This window comes from Colius striatus, chromosome 13, assembly GCF_028858725.1.
Source record: "Colius striatus isolate bColStr4 chromosome 13, bColStr4.1.hap1, whole genome shotgun sequence".
Classification (NCBI taxonomy): domain Eukaryota; kingdom Metazoa; phylum Chordata; class Aves; order Coliiformes; family Coliidae; genus Colius; species Colius striatus.
The window spans coordinates 14,858,076-14,873,436 of NC_084771.1; the positions used below are offsets into that span (position 1 = coordinate 14,858,076).

General features: G+C 44.4%; 1 protein-coding gene across 1 annotated transcript in view; it reads right to left on the reverse strand.

The window, feature by feature from the left end:
• Positions 1-512: 512 nt before the first annotated feature.
• MCF2 (MCF.2 cell line derived transforming sequence) overlaps positions 513-15,361 on the reverse strand; it is a 58,419-nt gene continuing 43,570 nt past the window's right edge. Inside the window, exons 22-30 of the mRNA XM_062006465.1 lie at positions 14,606-14,827; positions 11,219-11,311; positions 10,190-10,268; positions 9,604-9,667; positions 8,774-8,880; positions 8,581-8,693; positions 8,188-8,300; positions 6,782-6,882; positions 513-2,275 (exon numbers count right to left, since the gene is read on the reverse strand). Of these exons, the coding sequence (XP_061862449.1) occupies positions 2,235-2,275; positions 6,782-6,882; positions 8,188-8,300; positions 8,581-8,693; positions 8,774-8,880; positions 9,604-9,667; positions 10,190-10,268; positions 11,219-11,311; positions 14,606-14,827 (933 nt within the window). The 3' untranslated portion in view covers positions 513-2,234. The remainder of the gene's footprint in view (positions 2,276-6,781; positions 6,883-8,187; positions 8,301-8,580; positions 8,694-8,773; positions 8,881-9,603; positions 9,668-10,189; positions 10,269-11,218; positions 11,312-14,605; positions 14,828-15,361) is intronic.

Sequence of the window (15,361 nt, forward strand, 5' to 3'; positions counted from 1 at the left end):
GCTGCTGATGCCCACTCAGCTCCTGTGCACCTCTCCACCTGTGACCCGTGGCCTCAGCCCGAAGGTGGCCTGGTGCTGGATTCAGGGAAGGCTGGGGACAGGGACACCCTCAGCCAGGGCAGGATTTCAGTAGCTGTTGTTTGAGTTGTATGCCTCAGTATGTATCAGTACTATGGTCCCTCTTCCAATTTCATTGCCACTCCATCCAGCAAGAAGATAATTGGATCATCTGCCACTGCTTATCTTCAAATCAAAACACATTATACACTCACCTCAAAGAAATTAAATATCCCCAACACCGTGAGATTTTTTTTTTCCCCTCTAGAATTACAGCAGAGGTGTCTTTGGACAGAATTGCATATTCTATTATGAATTTATTTAACAAGTCTTTAATCTTTAAATATAGATTTAACACATTTTTTTACAGGTACATATACAATATTGTTCATTTAAACTTGGCAGTCAGAGAAAATCCTCTGCTGCAATTTATACATGTACATGAAGAGCCTAGTACAACAGCATACTTAAGGTAACATACCATGTCGTGTGCAAAGTTTCAAATGTTAAAAATCTCAGACTGTACATTCAGATTTGCAGAACTTATCAACCTCATAAATTAATAAAAGCTTAGATTTAAAACCATGGAAGACAAAAAAGATTAAAACTGTTTAATATGCAATGTGTGCTACGTTTGAGACCAATATTTACAGTTGTACCTCAAAATGTGTACCGTTACCACAAGAATTGTTAGCACTATAAACAGCCCCGACAGTAACTTAAGAGACTCCTACTTTTCCATCTAGCAAGTGCACTGTGATCAGTTTTGATGTAGACGGAAGTAACCTTCGGTGAATTAAAACCTCTCTGCTCTGACCGCCGGTGGCTGAAGAACACTGGGCTCTTTGGGTGCTCAGTTCAGACTCAGGTGGTCACATTTTTGAGGGTGTGTGGGGGTTACCTGCAGAGCTGCCCACGGCTGCATGGCAGGGAACCCCCCAGGCAACCACAACCTGGTGGTTCAACAATTCCTCCATACAAAAATGGTCACAAAAAACCCCAAACTCAACCCCCAGTATGTTTTAACAGAACAGCTTGGTCTAAGAATCCATGGTTCATAACTCCAAGTCAGATCATAAAGGTCCCTCTTTTGCCCACGGTATGAAACATTTCATTTTAACAGGACAGAGCAAATTCAGTACCACATGCACACTATTGACCCTGCTCTCCACACCCAGGTGCTCTTTGCACACGTCTGTTTACAAGTCAAACCACCTGTGCCTATGTTCTACAAAAGCAAAACCAGACAAAGAAACACAAAAGTAAATGGCAAGTGTTCAATACTCTGTTTTTCTTTCTCAAAAATTCAATAGATACATTATTGTTAAAGATGCTGCAAAGTACAGTCTTATCACAAGAACATCCTTAGTGCAAACATGGACATTTAACTTTGATTTATGGCACGTGTTCCAAAAGTACATACATTTAATGTAAACTTCCACACTTGCTCGATACAGGTTTCAGCCTCGGGACGCTTTGGGCCCCTTAAGTGATTGGCGACAACCCTGAGTTGTCAGTCTGACCTGATCCAAACCTCACTGAAATCACTGGGACTGACTGCAATGGGTTGGACCAGACCCTAAGTGCAAAAAGAGGATCTTGAGTGTTATTGCATCTCTGCTTGTGAGTCAGCCAGCTGATGCTCCTACAGAACATTACATTCACATAGCTGAAGTAGATAATAAGAAAAATCCACCCATAAAATCACTTAAGCAGGACATACAGCTTCTTGGTTTGGGTTTGGTGGGTTTTTTTTTGGTTTACCAAAACTCAGCTCTTTTATTTGCAACTTCAACAGTTGTCAGCTAATAAGAAGGTAAAGCCTTCAACCTGTAGAGGAAATTTCAAGCATCTAAACAAAGCATCAGGAAACTGTAGTGTCCTTCTCTGATGAAACGTGATGGATGTCATGGAAAAACAGCAGGTAAAATTAATAAAACCTTGTACTTTCCACAGGAGAGCAAAAAAAAGAGCGAGCAGAGAATGGCTTCCTTTATGACTATGAGAAGCTGCTTAGGACCCCAGTCCTGTTGAGTGCAGATGAAGCTGTGGAGGTCTGTAAATGTGATTGATGAACAGTGCAGGACAACTCCAACTATTGTGCTATTTCTCTGTAACACTTAGTTGAAAGCTTCCAAAGAGCATCGAAAAAAGGATGCTCCTAGTTCACCCTTAACTCAAGGGGAACTAAACTTTCTCGTGTTACACAGGGCAGCATCTATAAAGTAATGAAGAATGATGTTAATATTAGAGCATCTTATTCCAAGACAGACATTGTTCCCTGTAATCATGTAACATTTATAGAACATAAAAAAATAAATAAGTGCACTCCTGCAGCTCTCCCTAAAAGCTGAACTCTCACCAGCTTCAGTGAGAGCCTTGGCTAAGGCAGGACCACAGGGTTTGACTCATTCCCATCACCCATCACTTCATTATCCCAGCAGCCAGCTGATACCTTCTCCAGACTCCTAATTCTGTCAGGCTCAACATGGTTTTCTACAGTGTTATCGAATAGCTGTTCTGTGAAGCTGGCTGGCAAGGGGGGCTGTGCCAGGACACCCTGCTACTCATTTCAAAGGTCAGCATTACCTCTGATGGACTCTGCACAAGTACAAAAGCTTGTGGCTGCAGTCACTACAAGGCCTGAGGAACAGTGCAATCAGTTGTGCTGCAGCTGAAAAACTACGAGTGGCATTTTAAACAGAACTCGGACAAAACGTGCGTGTTTCAGCCAACATGCTTGTGCCAGCCTGCAAGAGCTCAAGGGTTCATTCTCTTATCGGGCAGGTTCACACCACATGGCCTAGGGAGCCACGGCAAGGGTTGCCTCAAGCCCACTACAGTGGGGAGGACAATGCCCACTGCCCTGGCCAGCAGGAGCAGCGGACATGAAAACCCAGACCTTCGGGCACTACTGGGGTGAAAAGCTTTGCTTAGCTTTATTGCACTAAGAGCAGACACAGGGGATCCCCTTAAGGCTTGGAAGAGATAATTTGGCAAGTGGGGTGTTAAAACAAACTAGGAGAGGGTGTGTAGAACAGAAGCATGTGCCCTCTTTAAGAGTGGTGTGTGGGCCTGCCTTGGCACAGAGTACCCTCTCATGTCTGCTCTGAACAGTCCTTGCCTCTGTGCTCTAATCAAGTTCTGCCAAGTAACTTTTTTGCTGTTTAAAAGAACTTGAGAGCTGTAGCAATGTTTCTTTTAAATAAATAACAAGTAAAGGTATTTATCACTGCTTCCATTTTCCATTTGAATCCCTTCTTTAATAGAGGCAACTCCATTTCATGCTCTCTCTGAAAGAAATCTGCCTCATGCAACCTCCATGCAGCAAGTGGACATCGGACACTGGCCCTTCTTTCTGACCACACTTAGAAGTCAGGTGAGAAGAGCTGAACACATTTTGGTTCCAATTTGCTCTGATGTAAAAATTCCAGAGCAAACAACATGTTTCCATTTGCTGGCATCTGTTTACTGCTGCTGAGAGAAAAGAAGAGCAGGGACCGAGCTTAACCTCGATGAGAGGGGAGGCCGCGGTGCTGCTGGACGTGAGCAATGTGGCACTGAAGTGAAAAGGGATCATGGCATCTACTTTGGGTTCCAGTAAGGACCTCATCTCCATCTGACACAGACACTACCAGTGCTGTAAATCATGACCTTTGGCACGTTAGCAACCAGGGGACTTGCAGAAATGTTTTGTCTCCTGTCCCAGAGTGGAAGAGGAGCAGGGACTGTAATGCTGCAGCCCTCACATTCCTCAGGATGTACATCATGCACAACAGAGGATCTTGCTTCTCCTTGTTAACTCACATCAAAGTCAACCCCATTGACCAGGCAATGCCTGACCACTTTAGCAAAGCAGCTTAAACTAGCAACACACTGGTAAATCCCAGCAGTAGCTATTTCTTTAATATTGCTTCTCCTGAGCAGAGTTCTCTCCTAATCTTTTCCATTTTGAGATCTGTGTGTTACCACTTGCAATACAAAACTATTCCTACAGCACATAAATAAAAAAAAGTCCACCCTGGATTTGCACAGGAGACAGAATAAATATGTATGGAAGAAAGCAGTCATGATTCACCTCAGAAATTATAGCCAGAGGCACACCTGAAGGAAAACTGGTTTTCAAAACAACCTCCAAGCCAGCCACCTTCCTCCCAAAAAACCTTCTGGCTTACACCCTGGCCAAGGATTACTAAAAGTTTAAGGCTTCCACCATGCCCACCTTTGCACAAGAAGATTTGGACCAAAATACTTTTATCAACTGTCATATGGCACTGTCAATAGTAACCACTCATCTGTAAGGAAAATTACACACAACCACATAAGGAAAGGAAATAAAATCATCTGTGGATTCGTTGGGGTGTTGCAAGTTCAGGTCTCCATGTAGGCAGGGTGCAGGAGGAGTGGGGCAGTGACCCAATATACACCTGACAACTTAAAATGGGTTGCAACAAGTGCTCTGTAACTTCATTATGTTTTGTACCGGCCCTTCATTGGAATAATCATCAGGAGGGGAGCAGAACAGCTTGTAAGTGTGCAGGTATCAGCCATCCTGGGGTGGGAGCTTTTGGTTAGGGCCACAGTATAAATCTAAGAAAAAATGTTAAGGTAAGAGAATAATTTTATCTATTCAGCTAAAGGCTTTGCACTGAATATAATAAATCCCAGATTTGTATGAATTGTGGTTATGAAATTCTGTGATTGGAGATACATTTTTATTGTGGGGATGTGGAGCTAAACAATATCAGAGGCACTACCCCTGGTAAAGGGGGAGACCGTCTCTTCCCCAGCTCTGAAGCTACTCCAGCATGTTCTAAGCTCTTGGGGACTTCACAACATCAACCTTACTCTGCTTACATGCAAAACAGTATTTAAGCACAAGCAGTTCATAATATGTGAGGGTTACAGTGCTCCCTTCTGCCCCTACTCTGCTCTACAAGCTTGGCTGCCTAATTCTCCCTCTGCTTTATTGGAGCAAGAGCTCCATCTTCTGAAGAAGCAGAAAAAAGCCTAATCCAGACTGCATCCCTGAGCAGTGCGTGGTACAAAGCCACCTACAGTATAAAATGACCAGGGAAGGGAATTGCTAAATGTGAAGGTACTGTTTGAAAATCAGTTCTCAGAGTGCAAGTGTGTTATGGCTATAAGGACATGTCACTGAAAAGCTCTAGGAATAGCTCTAGGAAAAGGCAAGAAAACATCCTACATCATCCTACAACATTGCCTGGAGTACATGTAAAATTAGAATTGTGCCTAGAGACTGCATACACAATCAGCAATTGCAAGAGAGAACAGGGTAAATCTTCAGAGGGAAACAGAGCCTCAGTGCTGCGACTAGACCCTGGCAACACGATTGTGAAGTGTCTGGGCACTGGTGTGAGGAGCATTCTGTGCTTCACCTGGGGAAATTCTCCTTAGTTTGTACTTGGTGACTTTGCAAACCAGCCTGGAGCTGCAAGTCTCTAGGCTTTGGGGGATATGACCACTGGCAAAGTAAATCGGTGTTGAAGGTCTGCTAACACCCTATTTTCAGGATGCATTTATGGCTGGAGAAACTTCCTGCACAGGCTGTGGTCCAGGGCTCAGCAAAAAAAAAACAGACAAGCTGAGAAGGCAACACATGGTGCTCCAGGGTGACAGCAAGCCAAGAGGAACCTTCTCAGCTGTCCTGCTAGCCCACTATGAGCTGCCCCTCACTTAAAGTCAGAAAACCTCAAACCTGTGAAATCTGACTGCCCTACAAAAAAAAGGGGATAAAAAACTAGCTTCCTGTATAGTGAAGATTCCACTGAAATATATTGGAAAGCCATCAAGGACTGGAATTTAAAGCCTTTCAGAAGGCTTCCTTCATGTTCATTAAAAAAAGTAGATTTTGGCAAATAGAGGAAGTATTTGAAAAGAAATCCACTTGCAGTGTTTGTTTCATGTGGCCATAACTGCTGTATTCTGGATTTTTATTTATTTTAGTGGACTAAATCTAAGGGGTTTCCTGAGCTGCTCCCCTGGCAAACCCTGGTCTCCCATTTCCAGTGGACAGCATGGTGATGAGGCAACGCACAGAGCGGTGATGCTGCAGACATGGCAAGGGCAACAGGCTGCTCTTAAGGCATTTTCTTGTGTCATCTCTTATGCTTCCCTAAGTATTTCTATGTACATTTACAGCTAGAAAATGAGAAATAGTATTTTTGCAACTAGAAGCCTTCTGCTGAAATCTGGTAACCTGTTTATAAACGTTATTCTAAGGAGAGATTAACAAGCAGGCAGCAATGAGGGCAAGAGTGAGGCTGCAGAGATGAAGTATTGCCTTGAGAGTGCTGGGGGTCAGGCCACAGCATCTTTGGCAGCAAGAGATTTTGTCTATGGCCCTCCTGCTCCCAGGGGGATTAAAGTACAGCAGCAAGGAGGCAAAACAGTCACAGAATCCCCGACCAGACTCCATCTCTTCTCCTCGATCTTCTACCCAGTGCTCTTGCAAAGAAATCTACGTTAAATGCTTGGTTTTAATTTACTAGTGCTTAAAGTCACAGAAACATCTTCAGGTGTTAACAAACAAAAGAAAAAAAGCTTAATTTACTACTTTTGCAGGCTTTTTGGAGTAGCTGCTTGCTTTTTCTTTTCCAGCAGAGGCATACACAGCCAGATTTAGTACATCAAGTTTAAAGCAAATGGCTTAAAAGACCTGATTGGGGTTAGCAATGTTTCCGCTAGGCGTGCTACATGATACCTGCGACTTTGGCATTCCGAAATCTGCAGTCACCCACTACTATCTGCAGGCTCTGGACAGGAATCCAGCCTTCTTTTCTTCTGTTTAGGTTTTTCACCAACCTTTGAATGACAAGGGCATTAGTAAGAGCAGCAAAACAACCCAGGAGCAGCTTGATAAGGGCACACTCTACACAACCACTGGTGTGACCAGTGGTTTGTTCCAACCAGGGAAGCATTTTGAACAGGAGTTGGGCCTCCATTTAAAGTATTTGTCCCATCTAAATTTAGGAACCTAATTAAAAAGCCTCCGTTGGAAGCACAGCTGCCTTGGGCTCCTCTAGTCAATCGAGAGGAACAGGACTCTCCAGAGGACAACTTCTCCTGCCTGAGACCTCCAGACCTGCCAGTTTTTCTCCATCGACTACCAATGCAGCCAAGGGCAATAACTTTCATCCCTTCTCTGCTATTGACTTATAGGATGAATTTCATCAGGGTACTGTAAGTAAATTCAAGCCAAGATTTAGGCAGCTAGAAATATTCATGCTCATAAATGACATTCCTCTCACTCATGCAGTGAAATTTGGGAGGAGAAAAAAGTTTTGTGTGAGAAACAGGCAGGATTGGCTGTGGTGATTTCTCAGGCAATCCCCCAGTCCTAAGGAGATAGACAGCTGTGATGTGCTATCTTGTGAGCCACAGCTTCAAATACAATAGAAAGATGGTCTGCAACCATTAACAACTCTTGTGCAGCTGTTTGATGAGGGAAAATGTAAATATTGCTATTAATAAGCCCAGAGGAGCTGCAGGGTAGGGGGCAAAATGCTCTCACTTGAAGGGTGGGTGTCCAGAGGATGAGGCCAGTCTTTTTTCTGTGGTGGCCAGTGACAGGATAAAGGGTAATGGGCACAAGCTGGAACATAAAAAGTTCCACTGAAACATAAGGAGAAAGTCCTTTGGTGCTGAGGTGAGGGAGCCCTGGCACAGGCTGCCCAGGGAGAGTGTGGAGGCCCCTTCTCTGGAGGTTTCCAGACCCACCTGGACACGTTCCTGTGCCCCCTGATCAAGGGGAATCTGCTTTAGCAGGGGGTTGAACTGGAGGAACTCTGGAGGACCCTTCCAACCCCAACCATTCTGTGATTCTGTGAAGCACCATCTGAAGCAGGAAGGGCATTGCAAGAGGAACTGGGAGAATGTTGGTAAAACACAGCTTGCCCAGACACCCAAGGCAAGGGAAGTCCTAATGTGTTTTCCCAGGCCAAGTTGGAGCATATGGCTTCTAGGTAAGGGAGTGAATTCTCCAGCTTTCTGGAATGGTTTAAAACTTAATCAGAAGCTGCCACGAGTGTATCATCAGGCAAGTGAAGCTGCATGGGACTGCCTGGCAGGCTCTTAGAGATAAAACAAAGTAATCCTAAAAATACCTACCACTGCCCCTCACCATCTTCATGCAAAAGCTGAATTTCATCCCCGTTTTTCACCAGCAGGTCCTCTGATCCTCTCCTCTTGCAGTCTGCAAGGGCTTTATATTTTCCTGGAGACTGTGGTAGTAAGAAAATGATCTCATATGTAGCTGCATTTGATACCACACAGCTGTTATTTCTGACAGCCACAGGGAATGTGACACAGCCCATCAGCTATCTTAATTAAAATTATTCCAAGAAACTGTGGCTGAGATATCTCCTCATTCCCCAAATTGAGATATGGAAAATCTGAGAGGCATGGATAAAATCCACCCATTATCCAGCGATGCAAAACAAAGTGAAATGACCCAAATCAGCAGTACCCCAATCTTTGGGACTATTGCACTTCTGTACTAACCAGCTGGTTCCCCTCCTCCTCTTCGGTGTCTGAGCAGTTGGAGAGGTATTGGTTACCTGACCACTCCTCCAGCCCCTCGCAGATTTCCAGGGACTGTGACATTCCTGGCCAGCCTGCAAGAGAGCGTGCAGCTCAGTCTGAGGGTACCCAGCACCCACAGAGCATACCCTGACAGAAGGAGAAGGGTCCATACTTCGGTGGGGCTTGTTCTGGGGGGAAGGAAGCCCACTGTCCAGCATCACGGGGCTGGTGCGCTCCGAGTCGTTCTCTTCGGAGCTTATGGAGGCTCTCTGCTGCTTGCTGAAAGTAGAAAAAAACAGGGAAATCAGAACTTGGCACTTCTTCCCAGTAAGAAGTGATAGGACAAGAAGAAACAAGTTGCACCAGATGAGGTTTAGATTAGAGATGAGGAAGAACTTTTTCCCTGAGAGGGTTGTCAGCCCCGTCCCAGGCTGCCCAGGGGGGTGGGGGAGTCCCCATCCCTGGAGCTATTGCAAAGCCGTGGAGCTGAGGTGCTGAGGGCCATGGGTTAGTGGTGGGCTGGCAGTGGGAGGGGTTGGGCTGAACTCAATGATCTTAAAGCTCTTTTCAAACCAGCACAATTCTGTGATCCTTAGTTTTACTTTATGAATGAACACGAAACTCACAAGGTTTTGTAAAATGGAGTCAGAAAATAAAGTCAGCATTTTTCAATGGATGTTTCTATGAAGGTTAAGGATTTCACTGCCGGGTTGAATTTTTTGGGAGGGAAAATAAAGTTGCTACAGTTTCTCTTCTCTTGAATTTGAGCACCGTCTTCAATCTTTGTCTCCTGGCTGTGCTGCCAGGCAAGAGCTTGAGGGTGCCCCTTACAGACCCTGTCCCCAGACCACAGCCATCAACAGATGAACGGCAGCATATCCATCCTGCCACCCTCCTACAGGCCTCAGAAAGAAATGAGGTGAGGGAACCTGTCAGGATATGAACAGAAGGCAATGGGTGCCCAGTGTTGAGAGGGTACCAAAGAGGCCTTCTGGCACTCACCCATCACTCAGCTGGGACGAGAGGGGGAGCTGGTCCATGCACGAGCTGGGCTGCTGCTTCTCCACTGCAGGGAGGTCAAACACCAGCTTAAAATCCATTTTTTCATTAGTAACCATCACACTTGAGCCATTATTTTAAAAGTTAGACTTTTTGTACAACCCTAATGACTTCTGTTTAAAGAAAACCAGACCTAGGGACTCTTGCAAGGCACAGACTTAATTATGATTAAGATGGCACATTAGTATAAATCCAATAGTGAGCATGCCACTGAAGGCTATAATATGCTTAAAACTAGGCATCTGCTACATATCTTGTTGAATTAAAGCTATGATAACAAATTTAAAATAATCCCCAAGGTAATAACAGAAAAAAAGTACTTCTGTAATTCATTTTCACATAAGCACTTGGCCTTTACTGCTCTGAGTTGTTATTTCCCTGTAATGCAAGGCCTCACTCCAACATTTTGCTCGTAAACCTCTGAAAATCAATTCTCTGGTGAGAATTAGTGCATTTGAAGATTAGCAATGTGAAAATAGGAAAGGTTCTGCTGCAGGATGAATGCCACAGAGAAATTGGACAAATGTACCTTTTATAAGCTCCTGCTGCTTGAACAAAATTTTCCTTATTTCATTCAACCATGCCATCTTCAGATCTACCGTTTGGGCCTGCAAGAAGAGAAAGTTGTCTGAATGTGGAATTAAGAATTACCCATTACAACATGAATAAAATCTGACTTTTCAATGCTGTAATTATTTGAAATCCCCTTTTATCCAAAGCCATCACTAAATTTTAAACAGTCTGGACCTTCTAAAATTGATGATCCCCACTACACCCAGGCAAAACACGGGAAGCTGTGGGGCCACCACCTCAATGCAAGGAGTGCAGGCAAAAACACACACGTGCATGTATCTTATCTCCTTTACAAAACACCTAAAGGGCCAAATCTGCCTTTTGAATGTGTGTGTACTTGGCTACACATATCTGCTTTAGGAATTTAAGTCAGCTACTGTGTTGTAACATGGAGGAACAAAGCTGGGAAGAAGACTAATTAAAAGAAAAAACCATGAATCGGTGATATTTTCTCAATGTTTTTTCTGGTGAACACCCCATTAGGCAAACGTTTCACCTCCATAAAGTTCTGCTCAAAATGGTGCAAAAGGAAAAAGAGAAATCAGTAAGAAATTGGTTCAGACTGGCTCTTATTTTGTAGAGTCGCTGAATGACTGGTGGAAGCAGCACCAGGGAGGCTCAGCCTTTGCCCAGGGAGCAGTTCTGACATCTAATTGCAGAGGAGCACATGTGGCCTGTGCTCATTAAAGTTTGAGGCCCATCTCCCAGCTCAATTCACAAAAGCTATTAGGCCCAGTAGTCTATTTGAGATTTCAACTGGAATAAAAGTCCCACTTCCACGGAGCAATTCCATCTCTGCTTTAAGAGGACTTTCATAGTTTTGGACTGGGCACCAAGGACCAGCCATCGAGACTGCTCTGTGAACACTGACATAGGAGGAAGAAATGCCAGTTAAATGACTGATCATCCTGTAAAGATCAACAGGAGCCATTTCCTTAGCGTTGGGATGAGGATGGACAAATACTCAGGTGTGTGAAGCACAAACCTGCACGACATAGACCTCTTCTCGCCCACTGTACCAGATTTCAAATTTCCGATGATCTCCTTTCACATTCTCAGTTATTCCAACTGCATTCATCTGCAAAAGAACCAAAAAATTAAACATGCTACACATCTTTCCCTCTTCCCTATGAACCCAGACGTTTTGCAGCATGTTAAACAAACCTGTTTTCACCCAATTTAATACGTTTCATCGACTTTAATTTCAGTAGCAATTGAAAGTCATTATGTGACTTTCTGCCAGCTCACTGTACTTGTAAAGGCTTTCTGAAACCAATCAATGGACCTGAAGGGACTTCTCATTCAGGAGTCATTGGAATTAACTGAAAAGTCATCTCATACCTCTTTCAGCATGAAACTGCTCAGATGAAGCTTATGACGCTTTATAAATGCACGGCACATTTCTATATACATCTGCCACATTGTTCTTTATTTACTCGCTGAATTCTGTGTTTCATTCTTTCTGAGATCTTTAAAACCCATTCGTGAAGCCTTTAGCCCCTTTCAGGAATTTCAGTTCAACATCTTTTGGTCCCTGACTACTCCTGTAGTCAAGACATCCCAAGGTTTCCAAAAGAAACGTTACTTTCGGGATATATAGCCTGAGCTGCCATAAACCTGGCTTTCAGAAGACACGCAGACTTCAAGCTAGAGGTGGCTGACTGCAGCTGTACCTAGGCACCCATTACCACAGACCTCTTTTGATAAGTTGGATGAAGTGCCAAAGGTTCAAATAAATCAGGATCTGCAGAACACGATCCAACTGAACCAGCAGCTCAAACTACAATTAGAGACCAAGAAACTCCTCAGCAACAGGAGATCTCTGACTCACCTGCTGAACGTGCCATAAAGTCGAAAAAAGCTTTAAACAGCTGATACTGGATAAATCATCTTCTCACTTAAGGCAGTTTGCTAGCAATTGATTGCTGATTATAGCTATTAACTTCATGGCTAAAGTATCTCAGAGGTTTTGAAAGAGAGCTAATAACAATGGTATCATGTATCATAAACTACAGACACAGACTGCAGTAGATAAATCAGTGTAAAAACAAATAAGGCCTTCAAAAGTATAGCTGCTTAACAGTGCTGCTCTTGTCTATATGTGCATCCTCAGAGCTTTTGGTCTGAAAGACTATGAGGACTTATGGATTAGGCTACCTGGGCAAACTTTCTGTTCCTAGTTACTTTTTCAGGCACTAGCAGCCACTTTCAGTGATTGCCAACAGGCTCAGGAAACAGGAAGCAAGCTGGTAATTGGCTTTCCTCATTTCTCCACTGGTACCCACAGCTGAGCTCTCACGAACTTCTGAGGCAGCATTTGCCTCCAGATACAGAAAAGCCCAACACTGAAAAGCAGTTGGCATTTCCTAGGTTTGTTTCATTTTAAAATCCTTTAAAAATGATTTTATCCTGTGCAGTACAGTGCCCTAAACCCTCAGAAAAGCAGATCGGGCTCCATTCTGATTTTCATGAAAACTTAAAGAGCTTAAAACTTTAAAGAAATGTTATGAAAGACGTTGAAAGGGCAGCTTAGAGAGCACTGCAATTTCCAGTTCTGTGCATCTTCTTCAGCATGGCAATTTATACAGAAGCTCCTACAAAGCTGCCCAGGCGTCACAGTATTAGACATTTTAGATGATCTACCGTGAGAATGCGAAGGAAAGTGTCAGGAATAGACGTATTTAAGGCCTCTTCATTCACATTACTGGATTTTGAAATTCTGTGTCCTCCCCCTGGCCAGGATTTACTGTCCCTCAGCTGTTGGCTCACTGCAATGCAGACTGAGGTGGGTTAGTGTAAAGCTCTGGGAGGCTGTTCATCTGCATCGCCTTCCACAGCAGACCAGACTGATCACTTGGCACTGCAGTGAGTTATGAACCTGCATCCTCTACGTTACTGAATCTCAGCTGAAGAGGTATTTACCATTGGATATTTTATATAGCATGTAAAATATCATCCTGAGGGGTTCTATAGCTTGTTTTAAAGACTTCCACTTACACAGCTTCTACCTAACAGCTTGTTTTAATTCCGAAGCCCCAGAAAACACTATTGGAGAAAGAAAAAAAAACCTCCTGATATCGTCATAAATCAAACAAATGTCAAGCTCCAGAAACATGATTTCACCCTCAGGACAGCAATTCTGAGAATGGAGGTGTGCAGATGTAATCCTGCAGCATCCATGCATTCTCTAACCCCAGTACCTCAGCGTGGCAATGCAAACAACTGGAAAGTGAGCCCTCTCGAGGCAAAGAAACACCCTGACCTCATTGCCTGGACCCTCCAGTGTAGGATCTTCCCCTCCAAGCAGGCTTTCCTCATGCCACCTCTTCAGTTCTTTCAAAAGCACGTATGGTGAAACAAGTACTACAGGGAAAACAAGCTCTCCAGAAAGAAAATTATGCTATTTGGGAAAAACACTTAAGTACCTAAGCATATGGCCTGGGATTTGCTTTTAATGCATACTTTGTAGCATGCACTGGAGCTGAACAGACTTACCTACTGTTACACGGCTTTCTGACTACTCGTGGCATCTCCCTCTGCAGCCCTCACTGAAACCAGGGACCTGCAGCATCTGGGCCTCAAGGCTCTCCCTCCAAGTGCCATTTTTTCTCATTCTAAGAAATACCCATATTAGGTTTTATTTATCAAGAAAAACAAGGCATAGTACTGAGGCAGAGGGCCAGTGTTAGAAGTGCTCATCACACCAGTATGCCAGGAGGTCTCTTTTAGAGGAGCAGTTTGGGATTTTTATTGCTAATTGTTGGCATTTATAGGCTGGGGACAGCTGTTAATGTCTCTCATATTTTGCCATAGGAAACTCTTTTCATCTGGTCATTGTACTTTCAGCTGCAGTTAGAGCCTGCCAAAGGAGAAAGGCAATGAGAGAAGAGTTATCTCCCTGCATTCTCCTGGCTGGGAAACAGGGCTCGAGAGCAGCCAGGCAGACCTCAGCCCATGAGGCCTCTCTGGGTACCAGGGACCTGAGGAACCCCCTTGCTCTCACAGGTGGGCTGGGGAAGATGCAAAGGGCCTCCCCAGTGTCATGCCCTTACCCTCAACTCCTAGGAAGCAGACTAGGGGAGAGGGAAAGGCATGTTCTCATCCCCGAGACCTGCCTGCAGCTCTGTTTCCCTGGCAGATGCCATCATAAATGAGACTCTGAGTCCATGGGCTCTCCCAGCTGCTGCTTCAGCTGTGGTGTCCTCACAGCTCATTACAACCTATAGCCTTTCATGGGCATGGCACTTCCGTTGAGGCACTACAGCCCTTAACAGCAGAAAACAAGATGCTGTGCTAGAGGAGAAATACTTTCTGAGTGTGCAGTTACTGTTTACAATACACATGGCAATGGCCTCAACTAAAAAGTCCTTACTTTCAAAAAATGCTTGAAACTGTAAGATGAGGTTTTGTCATATCCATCTCCATGCTCCTCTCGCTTCTTGCAGAAGACCAAGGCTTTCTCATACAGGAACAGGTGTCTCTGCATTGGCTTGAACCTGGCAAGATCCTTCATTTTTGTCGGACCTTTTCGGTGCCCTGTCCAAACACTGAAAGATCCTTGCATCAGTACTTTCCCCAGTTCGCTCAGGTCACCCTGGTGAGAGCATGACAAATAAACAAACCAAAACAGAAAGAAAAAGACATCAATGAAAATGGAAGAGGACTGTTCAAATGATGACAGATGACGGGGCCAGTTCCGCTCCAAGGCACGGCACTCGAAGAAAAGGTCTTCCTGGAAGGATGAGCTGATCTTTTGGGAGTGATGGCATGGTGCCAGGAGGGAAGTCTTGGACACAGGGCTGCAGCTGGGCTATGGGAAGGGACGCAAGGCAGTAACTGGATGAAACGGGCAAGACAGGAAAACTCTCCAGTTCCTAAGGAAGCCCAGGTCAAGGGCTCTGGCTACTTCAGTGGACGAAGGCAGAAGAGATTTGAGCTTGAACTGAGGTCTCGGAAGATGGACTTCTCAAGGAGGATTGAACTGGGATCAGCAGTTTAGAAAGCCATCCCTTCATCCTTCCCTGAAGCCCCAGGAATGCCCTGCACTGCCCTAGAGCAACCACTGCAACAGGCAAAAATCAAAATCAGCATCAGAGAGTATTTAGTTAAATAATGAATGAGAAATACC